Source organism: Marmota flaviventris, chromosome 1 (assembly GCF_047511675.1).
Source record: "Marmota flaviventris isolate mMarFla1 chromosome 1, mMarFla1.hap1, whole genome shotgun sequence".
Taxonomy (NCBI): domain Eukaryota; kingdom Metazoa; phylum Chordata; class Mammalia; order Rodentia; family Sciuridae; genus Marmota; species Marmota flaviventris.
In genome coordinates, this window is record NC_092498.1 from 156,916,532 (window position 1) to 156,928,628 (window position 12,097).

At 47.6% G+C, this 12,097-nt stretch overlaps 1 protein-coding gene across 1 annotated transcript; it reads left to right on the plus strand.

Moving 5' to 3' along the window:
- The first annotated feature begins 8,967 nt into the window (after window positions 1-8,967).
- On the plus strand, window positions 8,968-10,350 carry Cldn5 (claudin 5). The gene has a single exon (XM_027924362.2). The coding sequence runs from the start codon at window positions 9,253-9,255 to the stop codon at window positions 9,907-9,909; it is 657 nt and encodes a 218-aa protein (XP_027780163.1). The 5' UTR covers window positions 8,968-9,252; the 3' UTR covers window positions 9,910-10,350.
- Window positions 10,351-12,097: the final 1,747 nt, after the last annotated feature.

The window sequence follows — 12,097 nt, forward strand, 5'->3', positions numbered from 1 at the left end:
CTTCTTTCCCATTCCTTTTCCCTTATCCTTATTCCCCTTCCACTACTTCACTGTTCTCCATTCAATTTTCATGAGAATCCACCCCCTTTTTAAAATTCCTTATTTCTCTATAGCTTCTACATATACAACTTTCCACCCTTGACTTTCTTGAATATGGCTTATTTTACCCAGCATGATATTCTCTCAATTTCATCCATTTATTATCAAATTACATAATTTCATTCTTCTTTATATCTAAGTAAAACACCATATTGCATACATACCACAATTTCTTATCCAATCATATGTTGAGGGACACCTAGGCTGGTTCCATAACTTGGTTAATGTGAATTGAGCTGCGATAAACAATGATGATGGCCATGTCACTATAGTATACTGATTTTAGTTCTTTTGGATAAATACTGAGGAGACAGCTGGGTCTTATGGTGGTTCCATTTCTAGTCTTTGGAAGAATCTTCATGCTGCTTTCCAAAGTAGTGTACCAAGTTGCAGTTCTACCAGCAATGTATGATTATATGTTTTCCCTTACCTTCTCTCCAGCATTTATTGTTATTTGTATTTTTGACGACTGCCATTCTAAGTGGAATGAGATAAAACTTCAGTGTAGTTTTTTTGTACCAAGGATGCTCAACCACTGAGCCATATTCCCAGCCCTTTTTAAAAAATTAATTTTAATGTTTTTATTTGGAGACAGGATCTCACTAAGTTGCTTAGGGCCTCCCTAAATTACTGAGGCTGGCTTTGAACCTGCTTCAGCTTCCCAAGTTGCTGGGATTAGAGGCATGTGCTACCACACCTGGCTCAGTGTAGTTTTAATTTGCATTTCCCTGATTGCTAAGGATGTTGAACATTTTTAAGTGTAATTGTTGGCAATTTGCATTTCTTCTTTTGAGAAATATCTGTTCAGTTCATTCACCCTTTTATTCATTGGGTTATTTGGTTTTTGGTGTTAAGTTTTTTGAATTCTATATATATTCTGGATATTAATCTATTGTTGGAAGAGGTTTTTGGTTTTTGGTGTTTTTTTTTTTCCTGTTCTGTAGGCTCTCTTCATTCTTCTACTGTGCAGAAACTCTTTAATTTGAAGTCATTCCACTTGATTATTAATTTTTTTTATTTCTTGGGCTTTAGGAGTCTTGTTAATGAAGTTGCTGCCTGTGCCAATATGTTGGAGTGTTTGTTGATCCTACATTTTCTTCTAACAGTATAACAGTAGAAGTGTTGCCAGTCTCCTTCCTAGGTCTTGATCCACACTGAGTTTTTTGTTCAGGGTGAGAAATAGGGATCCAGTCATATTTTTCTACATGTGGATATCCAATTTTCCTAGCACCATTCGTTAAAAATGGTGTTATTCTTCAATGTATGTTTTTGGCACTGTTGTTAAGAATCAGATGACTGTTTATCCATGTCTGTGTCTTCTATTCTATTGGCCTTCCTGTCTATATTTTATACCAACACCATGTTATTTTTATTACTGTAGCTCTGTAGTATAATTTGACATCAGGCATTGTAATGCCACTAGAATTACTCTTATTGCCCAGTATTGCTTTGGCTATTATAGGTCCTTTATCCTTGCATAAATTTTTGTTATTTATTTTTTCTTGTTCCATGAAGAATGTCATTGGTATTTTGATGAGAATTATATTGAATCTGTATACCTGTAGCACTAATTTCAAGTAATTTTGATTATGATATACTTTGGTGTCATTTTCATATTTCTTGTGTTTGGGATTGGATGTGTGGGTTTTATAGTTCTCATCAAATTTGCAAATTTTTAATTAGTGCTTCTTCAAGTATTATTTCTGCTATTCCTTTTTACACTTTTGGGGACTCTAATTATATTAATGTCTTTGAAGTTGTCTCACAGCTTGCTGATACTATGTTCTTTTTTTGTTTTGTCTTGTTTTCCTCTGCATGTTCCAGTTTAAATTGTTTCTATTTTTATGTTTTCAAGTTCACAAATCATGTCTTTTGCAAACTCTGTTACTAATCCCATCCATCTTTGTCAAAATTGGAAGCCCTCCTTGACATGAGAATAGGCAGAAGAAAACTAAAAAAAAATATATAGCTTAATTTTTCTTTTCTTGATCTGGAAGAATTTTTTGGTGGCTAAAAAATAAAGCTAAAAACCATACAGGGAAGCCTTTATAGATTGAAATATTTTTTTAAAAATTACATTTCTATGATATCTTGAAAAGATCATAAATAGAGGAACCGGGTGTGGTAGCACATGCCTGTAATCCCAGTGGCTTGGGAGGCTGAGGCAGGAGGATTGTAAGTTCAAAGCCAGCCTCAGCAATTTAGCGAGAACATGTCTCAAAAATTTTTTTTTTTTTTTTTTTTTGTACCAGGGAGTGAATTCAGGGGCATTCGACCACTGAGCCACATACCCAGCCCTTTTATTTTATTTTATTTTTTTAATATTTATTTTTTTTGTTTTTGGCAGATACTTCATCTTTCTTTGTATGTGGTGCTGAGGATCGAACCCGGGCCGCACGCATGCCAGGCGAGTGTGCTACCGCTTGAGCTACATCCCCAGCCCACATGTCTCAAAATTTAAAAAAAAAAAAAAAATTGAAAAAGGGATAGCGATGAGTCTCAGTGGTTGAGTGCTTCCGGGTTCAATCACCAGTACAAAACAAAACAAATGGCAAATGATATCTGCCATATATATGACAATAAGTTAATGTTTCTAATATGCAAAGTAAAGAAAGCACACACTCAGTATGTAGACACACAGACAATTCATCTGAGAGGAAATAAAATGACCAATACAAATTAGAAAAAAGTAACCTCATCACTATTCAAAAAACATAAATTAAAAAATAGAATTTTTTTTTCCTCCAATTTAACACTGTGGGTACCTAATGCTGGTGATAGACAGTGAAAAAGTACGGTCAGATGAGGAGTCTCAGTAATACTGCTTGCTGGGTATGATCCAGAATTCTATCAGGAATTTTTGAAAATCATCCAAAATACCAAGGTTTATGAATAATGGTACTCATAACAGTATTATTTATAATACAAAAATTATCGCTTATAAAACTATGGTTGCTAGTTTAATCAGCTTTATATCACTGTAACCCAAATACCTGATAAGAACAAATTAGAGGAAGAAAAGTGTTTGGGGGAATTATAGTTTCAGAGGTCTCTGTCCATAGATGTCCATTGCTCTGGGCCCAAGGTGAGGCACCATGTTGTGGCAGAAAGACCCAGGAGGGAAGCTCCTCAGTTTATGGTAAGGTCAGAAAGTGAGGGAGGGTGGGTGGGGGGGCGGGGGGAGAGAGAGAGAGAGAGAGAGAGAGAGAGAGAGAGAGAGAGAGAGAGAGAGAAAGGAGGAAGGAGCCACAGGAAGATGCAAGATGCGCCTTTCAGGATATACCTCCAGTGACCTACCTTCCCTAGTTATGCCCCACATGCCTATGATTACCACCAAGTCAGTTATTGACTGGTTAGGTTAGAGATCTAATTATCTAATCATCTTACCTCTGAATAGTCCTGAATTAACAGAAGATTTTTTGGGGACACCTCATATGGAAACCATAACACCTGCATAATTATCAAAATACAGTAATTCCTTTGGATCTATGGGTTCCACATCCATAGGTTCAATCAACCACAGATCAAAAATATTAGGAAAAAAATTTCAGTCAGAACATGTAAAGACTAATTTTCTTGTCATTCTCTAATCAATGGCATTTACACTATATTTATCATAAGGAATCTAGAGATGATTTAAAGTATACAGGAGGATGCACACAGGTTATACGAAGTATTATACTACTTACTACACTATTTATGAAACTTTACACTACTTATTACATTATTACACTATTTAACATAAAATATTAAATCATTTGTGGATTTGGTGTCTGAGGGGTGGCAGGGGGTATTTTGGAAACAACTGCCACAGATACTGAGGGGCAAGTATATTGAACCCCTATCATCAGTTAGTTCATGGTCCATCTTGAGCCAGGAAGAACTTTCCACCTAAGCCCCCTTCACAACCCTTTGATGTTTAGCCCTTTATCACCTCCACTTTACAGAACTTCAGAACAAATTGCTCATGTTCATACCCCACCTGTGAGTGGCAGAGACTGATTCCATCCTGATCTGCTGGAAACAAACAATCATGAGGGTGTTTTTAACAGAGTAGGGAAGAGTTTGTGATATGATGCCAAGTGACAAAGGAGAATCTACCATGACTCCAAGATTTTAAGAGGAATATGAAATTGTTGCAAAATACAGCATGCAGAGAAGGAAGGTGAAAAGAGGCCACAGGAGTGCTGCAGGTGTGAGGAGTGAAGGGACTGGAGGCCAGCTTCCAAGCCCTGGAGCACCACTTCCACTTTACCATGACCTCAGTTGGGAGATCCTGCAGGGAGGCCCTGGACCAAGCAGAGACCAACATCTGGTGTGGTCCTTGAAAGGGTAAGAGATCTGCTGGACTTGGCAGCTCTGTCAGCTAGAGCACTCTGTCCCCCATTTACCTACCCACTGAGGAAGTTAAAGTACAGTGGCCTCTGATTTTGACAAACAGCTAATAGTACCAACCTTGAGAGAAGGGCCTGGGCTCAGATGAGCTTAAAATCAAAGGAGCCAGCTGGTTGTGGTGGCACACAAATTCCATCAGCTTGGGAGGCTGAGGCAGGAGGATTGAAAGTTCAAAGGCTGCCTCAGCAACTTAACAAGGCTCTAAGCAACTCAGAGAGACCCTGTCTCTAAATAAAATACAAAAATGGGGGCTGGGGATGTGGCTCAGTGATTAAGCACCCCTGGGTTCAATCCCTGGTACCCCCCCCCCCAAAAAAAAAAGAAAGAAAGAAATCAAGGGAGGTGGGTGGGGGTGATTCTTACCACCTGGAGGGCTCTCAGAAATGGCAGGGGAGGTCTGAGGATTAGCATCAGCCTCTCCTGCAACTTCATAAACTCCACAACAGATGGCTTCATTATCAATGGGGAAACTAAGGCACAAAGAGACCAGGTCACTAGACTAGAAATTTGACTGCTTGTAAGAGTGAATCTGACTCCATGTCTGCTGTTGGCCACAGAAAATAACAATATCAACAACAACTGAGGCTGGGTACCCACTCAGGGTGCTCCTCATAGCTTCGCAGGTAATTGTGTCCTCCCACACAGGACACTTCAGGCACCCAGCCCAATTGTCAGTGACACAGGAGGTCCCGAGCTTTTATCCTCAGGCCTGTAGGAGCAGTGGCTCTTGCCAAGAAAGCGTTTCAGGCAGCACTCTGTGTTTAGAGATTTTGTAAACATCTGCTGAATTGGAGGGAAATATCCTTAACTGTTTCAAAGCCAAAAGATAGAAGGAATACTGTTTTTCACTTCCCCTGAAATGAAATCTGTTAACTGGGAACTCCAAAAACTCAATCCTCAGGAACTTGAAGCCTAAACTTAGATTGTCCTTGGAAGGTCAAAGGATCCCTGTGGGGCAGGGTCAGCCAGCAGCTGCTCAAGATAAACTTTGCTTTTCTGCAGACTCAGGTCTTTCTCTCACACAATTAATGAGATCCTGTGGCACTTCCCCTGGGAGAGCAGAACAATAGCTGTGAAAGAGCAGGTGGCCTTGGCCAGGCTTGCCTTAGAAGCCCCTCACCAGAGATCAGGATTCATATCCCTGAACAGCCCTGGGCACCTTCTGACTTTGGCCTGTAAGGCCCTGTCCCACCTCAGCACTCTGGCCACTCCTGCCTCCTTCTGCTCCCCACCCCCTTAACTGATGCAGAGCCCCACCTCAGGGCTCTGGGGAGGGCTTCTGGGGATTGAACCCAGGACTTTATGCATGCTAGGTGAGCTACACCCCAGCCCAAAATGCACCTAAGCATTTTTAAGATCTTGCACCAGCACTTCCTTCTGTTCTACTAGAAACTTCTTTCTGGGACTGCTGAAACTTTTCTTTCTTTCTTCTGAGAGGCCTTTACTGATCTGTTTCCTAACCAGTTATTGGTTTATCGTCAGTTCCTTCAGCTTCTTGTGCTGTGTGCTCTGGCAGAGAAAGTGCCAGGCACACAGTAGTTGGTCAGCTCCTCAATGAGAGGAAGGAATGGTGGGTATGTCCTGGTGATTTGAACTGTGCCACTGGAGGCAATCCTTGATCTGGAGATAGGTTTAAAGAGAGCAGAATCAACCCTGGATGCCATCTCTAGGCCTCTGCAGTGGCTCTGGTTTTACTGCAGGTCAGGACCATGACCAACATGTGGAGCCTGAGATTCTACACCAGAGAGACATGAGCTCACTAGGGCCATCTGGGGTGCCAGAATGGGGGTGGAGAGAGGGAGAATAGTAGATAGCCCAAGGGAGAGTCTTGGGCTGGTTGAAGTCTCAAGCTAGCTAGAGGAGTAGCAGGTAGCCTCCTACCTGGAACTGATGCATGAAGATGACCACCCTATTGAGGATTAAGTGGAAGAAAATGCACTATAGACAGGAGGGATCATGGATGCCAGACAGACCAGTTTGAGACTTAGAGGAAGGTGAGTCTGGTTGGAGCATGAAGTGTGTGCTCAAAGCCACACAGAGCCTGGCAGCTAAGCTGGCAGGGATATACTCCCCTGCATATGATCCAGGAGAGGGGCCTGACAGGATAGAACAGCTGGGCAAGGGTGAACTTTGTGTGACCTGAAAAGGCTGCAGTAGTTGTCCCAAGAAGATGGTAGCATTGAAGGTGGTGGGAAGGCTAGCGAGGTCCCTGGATTGGGCCAAGGGGAAGCAGGACTGAGAGTATGGGCCCCTGTAGTGGACAGGGAAGGGGACATCAAGGAGGACCTACCTACAAAAAAGGGAGTAGTCCACAGGTCTGCAGAAGGAAGAAAGTACCAAGTTACAGAGTGGTTGGGAGGAGGTATCCCACTTTGCAGGGAAAAATTGGATGGAGACAAGTGAGGATGACAGATGTTGTGGTTTATACATTAGGTGTCCCCCAAAAAGCTCTTGTATAAGACAATATAAGAAAGCTTAGGAGTGAAATGATTGGGTTATGAGAATCTTAACCTAATCAGTATTAATCCACTCTAGGGATTAACTGGATGGTAACTGTAGGCAGGTAAGGGCTAAAGGAGGTGGTTTTCTGGGGGCATGCCTCTGGGATATATATTTTGTATTGGTTGAGCAGAGCTATTCCAGCTGCTTTCCACCACCACACCCTTCCACCATGATATTCTGCCTCACCTCAGCCCCAAGGAATGGAGTTGGTCATCTAAGGGCTAAGATTACTGAAACTGTGAGCCCTAAAAAAAACTCTTCCTCTTCTAAAACTGTTCTTCTCAGGTCTTTTGGTCACAGCAGTGAAAAAGCTGACTAAAACGACAGCCCCCACCCCCATTCCAAGGCCCAGAAAAGTTGCCTTCAGTACCTCCCCAGATGGGATGAACCAGGCACTGGTCTTATCTCATTTACTCCATTCAGAGCCACCTTTTTTTTTTTTTTTTTTAAGAGAACTTTTTAATATTTATTTTTTAGTTTTTTTTTTCGGCAGACACAACATCTTTGTTTGTATGTGGTGCTGAGGTTCGAACCCAGGCTGCACGCATGCCAGACAAGCGAGCTACCGCTTGAGCCAAATCCCCAGCCCTCAGAGCCACCTTAAGAGAAGGAATCTGGGCCCTGTGAGGGAGAGATCTATCAAAGCCCCCATGTCTGTGATTGGCATCAACAATATCATCCCTTCTCTGTGGAGGGCCTGAGCACTTTGGACCAGAGAAAAAAAATGTATCCTGCAGTCTCAGTCCAGGGCTGACAGTCCAGACTTGGTTGAAAACAAAGGAGCCTTCAGGGAATGGGGAGGGACTGCTGGAAAGGGGCTGGTGCCCCCATGGGTTTGTGGGCTGTGGGGTCTGGTGCCCCCACCTGAGCCTCAGGGGGCTCAATGTGTCCACCCCAGTGGACCTTTCAAGAAATGGCTGGGCCATTGTGCAGAAGAATGCCCGGAAATCCCGCACCTCCCTCCTCCAGCGAGGATGGGGGCTCTTCCTCCTGGTCAGGAAACTCCAAGTTGGCTTCCGGAAGGTGGCCTGGGGGCTGGGGTGGCAGGGCATCACCGACACTAGTGGGAGGGCAGGACACAGTCCTTTTGTGTCCCTTTGTTTCTTCTGTTCAAGGACCCGGAGTAGGCTGCCCAGCATGGGGCCACTGCTGCCCGTGGGAGCACAGCCTATATGCTGGGTAACTGAGGAACACTAGGGACTTCCTGAAGTGGTGTTGCCTGAGCTGGGCCTCAAAGAATGGGGGATGGGCATCATCACGGGAAAAGGAACAGCCAGGCAAAAGTTGAGGGCTATGGAAGCTCCCCTCCCTCACAGGGGTAAAGTCGGGGTTATTCAGGAAAGTCCCCTGCGCCGCCCACTTTGGGATAGAGCCTGAGGCTCCAGGGAGGCATGAAGGTGGTGGTGTTGGGCAGGATTTTGAATTTGGGATCCTGGGACCGATCACTATAGCTCTGCCTCGGACTCAGAGATGCACTGGAGAATGAGAGTGCAGAAAACGCGCCTAGTTTGGACTACAGGGCAGACTCTGAAGGCAGACCTAGGTGTCTCACCTGAGAGAAGAGAAGGACCTGTGACACCGCCCTCCCCCCGCACCAGGCCTCTTCGCGGTGGTGTTGGGATAGGAGGCTCCTGCAGACCTTGGTCGGGGATGAATGCAGTTGGTCCGAGTGGGAAGGACCATCAGAGTTCGAGATGTAGGCGTGGTACTGTACAGGCTGGAGGTTATATATCTCTTAAAGTGGCAGGTCCGGCACATGCAAGAGGTGGTTCGCTCCAGACCATCCCAGAATGGGCCACACCGCGACTAGGACAACAGCAGGGTTGGGGCTCTGAGGTAGGGGCTGGGCCGAAAGCGGCCGGGGCGCCGTTGGCTACCCTCAAGCGCAATTGTTCACTTAACTCCAGCTGGCGGGGGCGGGGGGTGAGGGGTGGGGGTGGGGTTAAGGGAAGCCTGGGATTGGTTGCGGGCTGATGGCCAGCGTATGGATTGGCTGCAGTGGTCTGTGAGTTTGGGTCCAGGAAGCAGAGTCCACCCCCCGAGACTTCAAAAGGTGGGCCCCCAAGAGGCTCCTGCAGAGTTGAGGCAGTGCCGCAGGCCCGCAGGTTAAGCAGACTGCTAGTGGTGAGGTGGCTGAGTGGGCGCAAACGAACCAGGGTACTAGGGTGGGCGCAGGGCGCCGAGTCGCATCGCCAAAGCAGTGAGGCTCGCTCCGGGAGGCCCAGGGGCCAGAGCACGCGCACCTCGCCTCCAGACATGGGTTCGGCAGCGTTAGAAATTTTGGGTCTGGTGCTGTGCCTAGTGGGCTGGGTAGGCCTGATACTGGCATGCGGACTGCCCATGTGGCAGGTGACCGCCTTCCTGGACCACAACATCGTGACAGCGCAGACCACATGGAAGGGGCTGTGGATGTCATGCGTGGTGCAGAGCACAGGGCACATGCAGTGCAAGGTGTATGAGTCTGTGCTGGCACTGAGCACCGAGGTGCAGGCGGCGAGGGCGCTCACCGTCGGCGCGGTGCTACTGGCGCTGGTTGCGCTCTTCGTAAGCCTGGCGGGCGCACAGTGCACTACCTGTGTGGCCCCAGGCCCAGCTAAAGCCCGCGTGGCTCTCACAGGCGGCGTGCTTTATGCGCTGTGCGGGCTGCTGGCACTCGTGCCACTCTGCTGGTTCGCCAACATCGTAGTCCGTGAGTTCTACGACCCGGCGGTGCCAGTGTCACAGAAGTATGAGCTGGGTGCAGCCTTGTACATCGGGTGGGCGGCCTCTGCTTTGCTCATGTGCGGTGGCGGCCTTGTGTGCTGCGGAGCCTGGGTCTGCGCTGGCCGCCCGGACCTCAGCTTTCCAGTCAAGTATTCTGCGCCACGGCGGCCGACGGCCAGCGGTGACTACGACAAGAAGAACTACGTCTGAAGGCGCAGGGTACAGCGGTGTCCCTCCCGGCAGCCAAGCGAGCGAACGGAAGGACCAGACCGAAGCGCAGCGCACGGACGGCAGCCGCGGTAGGGTTGAGCCGCGCACAGATCGTGGAACATCTGGCTCTGCGTACTGACAGGACCTGCCAGGGTCCGAACCCCGTTCTCTGTGACCTCCACCAACCAAGCTCTGGCCCTCGCCCTGTACTAAACAGACGACGCGTACTTGTGAGGACTTTATAGTTTTCTTTTCCACGCGCTGAGGTGACTATGACGTGGGTAGGACTCTTGGCTTCCTTCGGCCGAGTGGGCACTGCAGATGCCAATTCCTTCCCGACCCTGGGTGGGTGGGTGGGGTCTTGCATGCTGCCTTAGTTCCCTGCAGCTCTGCCTGAATTCGTTAGAGCAGAGCCCACAGTCCCAAATCTGGGCTGCTGAAGGGACGTGTAAAAAACAGCCTTTTTTCTCGGCGCTTGGGCTCAAGGGACCGAGGGACTTGGCTTGGACCTCCCTGTCTCACACCCATCATTCTCCCCACCACAGGCGAGGCTTGTAGGCACCAGAACATGAGCTGGGGCACTGCCCTCTTTGCAGCTGGGGTGGGGGTCGGGAGGTTAAGAATTTGCTTAGTAAATGGTTTTAACACTCTGGCCTGCGTACTGTCCTCTGTTTAGTTATCCCTGTGCCCAGCACCTCCATTCACCCACCCATCCGCAGACTCCTCTCTGAAGTCTCCTATGAGGACCTCTCAGGGCTGCTCCCTAGGGCTCCATGATCTTTTCCCTAGTCCTTCCTGCCACCTCATCACCCTCCCACCAGGTGGGAGACAAACAACCTAGATCACCACAACCTAGGAAGATGGGAAGAGGCTGTCATGAGGCCACAGTTGGGAGGGATGGAGGCAGACCCTAGTAGAGGATCAGGCTGAAATACCCAGCAAAAGACTGGGAAGTGGGGACTTGAAATGTGGGAAGTACCGAGGGTGGGCAGCCTGGTTGCTTCCCCCAGAAAAGACACAATCCCCCTATGAACCAAAATGAGGTTTTCTACCTGCCCTTCCATGGCTTGCCTAGCTCTGAGTAACATCAAGCAGCCAGACATCTGCACAAAGCCAATCAGGCCCTTTCCAACAGCAGGGTGGGAAGGAGTGAATCCAGGATGTGTTCGTTCTAGCAAGGTTTGCTGGAGGGACAACAGTGTTGCCATGGGGAGAAGAGGCCTGTTGCCCAGACTACCTCGGCTCTGCTCCAGCCCCTTGTCCTGGCTCCTCTGCCAGTCACAGCATGGCTCTGTGTAGGGTCTCTGCCTACCCTGCTGCCTGGCAGCCAGACCAATCTGATACAGACTGTGTGGCCCTTCCTACCTTTTGTGTTGGTGGGAGCTGTTCCAGAAGGGCAGGGCAGAGCGATCTATTCTAGTTGGAAAAATCATAGTTTCTAACCCTGTTTTAGGCACTTTGAATTTGTGCACTTTTACTTTCTACCAAAAGACCAGGAGATGAATAGAGCAGTGGGGGAGGGGAGAGCAAGGTGCTTCAGGCCCAGCCAGCAGGAAGGCTTGGCATCTGCCTCCAACCTAGCCTCTAGAGCTCTGCCCAGAAATGCTTGGGTCATGTCCAATAATAGTGAGGAGCCTCCCAAGCCTGGCCAGGTTCCCCATCCTAGGGAGGAGAAAGAGCCCTAAGGATGTGGGCTCAGAAGTGCTCAGGGTAAATTCCAGTAAGTCACAGGGGAGCCAGCAGGTGGAAATTCTGGGGAGGTTGAACTTTCTGATGGCCTAAGTCCTCATCAATGGAAGCTACAGTGAGGGCCCCACTACCCAGAGGTCCTCAGCAGGGCCTGAACCTGGGCCTGGGTAGCAGGGACCAGAAACAGACCTTGAGTTTATAAGTATATGATACTAGAGCATGACCCTGGGTGGTGCCAAAGCAAAGGTTCTTACATGATTACACCTGGTAGCTGGGGCCTAGTAGTGTGGGAGTCCAAGAAGGTGTTCAGCCCAGAGCTGAGCCCTGAGGCTATCCTGAGGTGGCTCATCCCACACAAACCCTTTTCCAGAGTACAGAATATGGAAGGGCAGCTGTACAACCTCTAAGCTTTTCCAAATGGCTAGGGTGAGCAGCTTGAGGGCCTGGGGAGACAGACCTGCCTGATCCAAGCCAGGAAAGGCCTGGGTAAACTCCAACT

Excerpts from the sequence above, each read along its gene's own strand:
- Cldn5 (XM_027924362.2), top strand. The coding sequence starts at position 9,253 with ATGGGTTCGGCAGCGTTAGAAATTTTGGGTCTGGTGCTGTGCCTAGTG.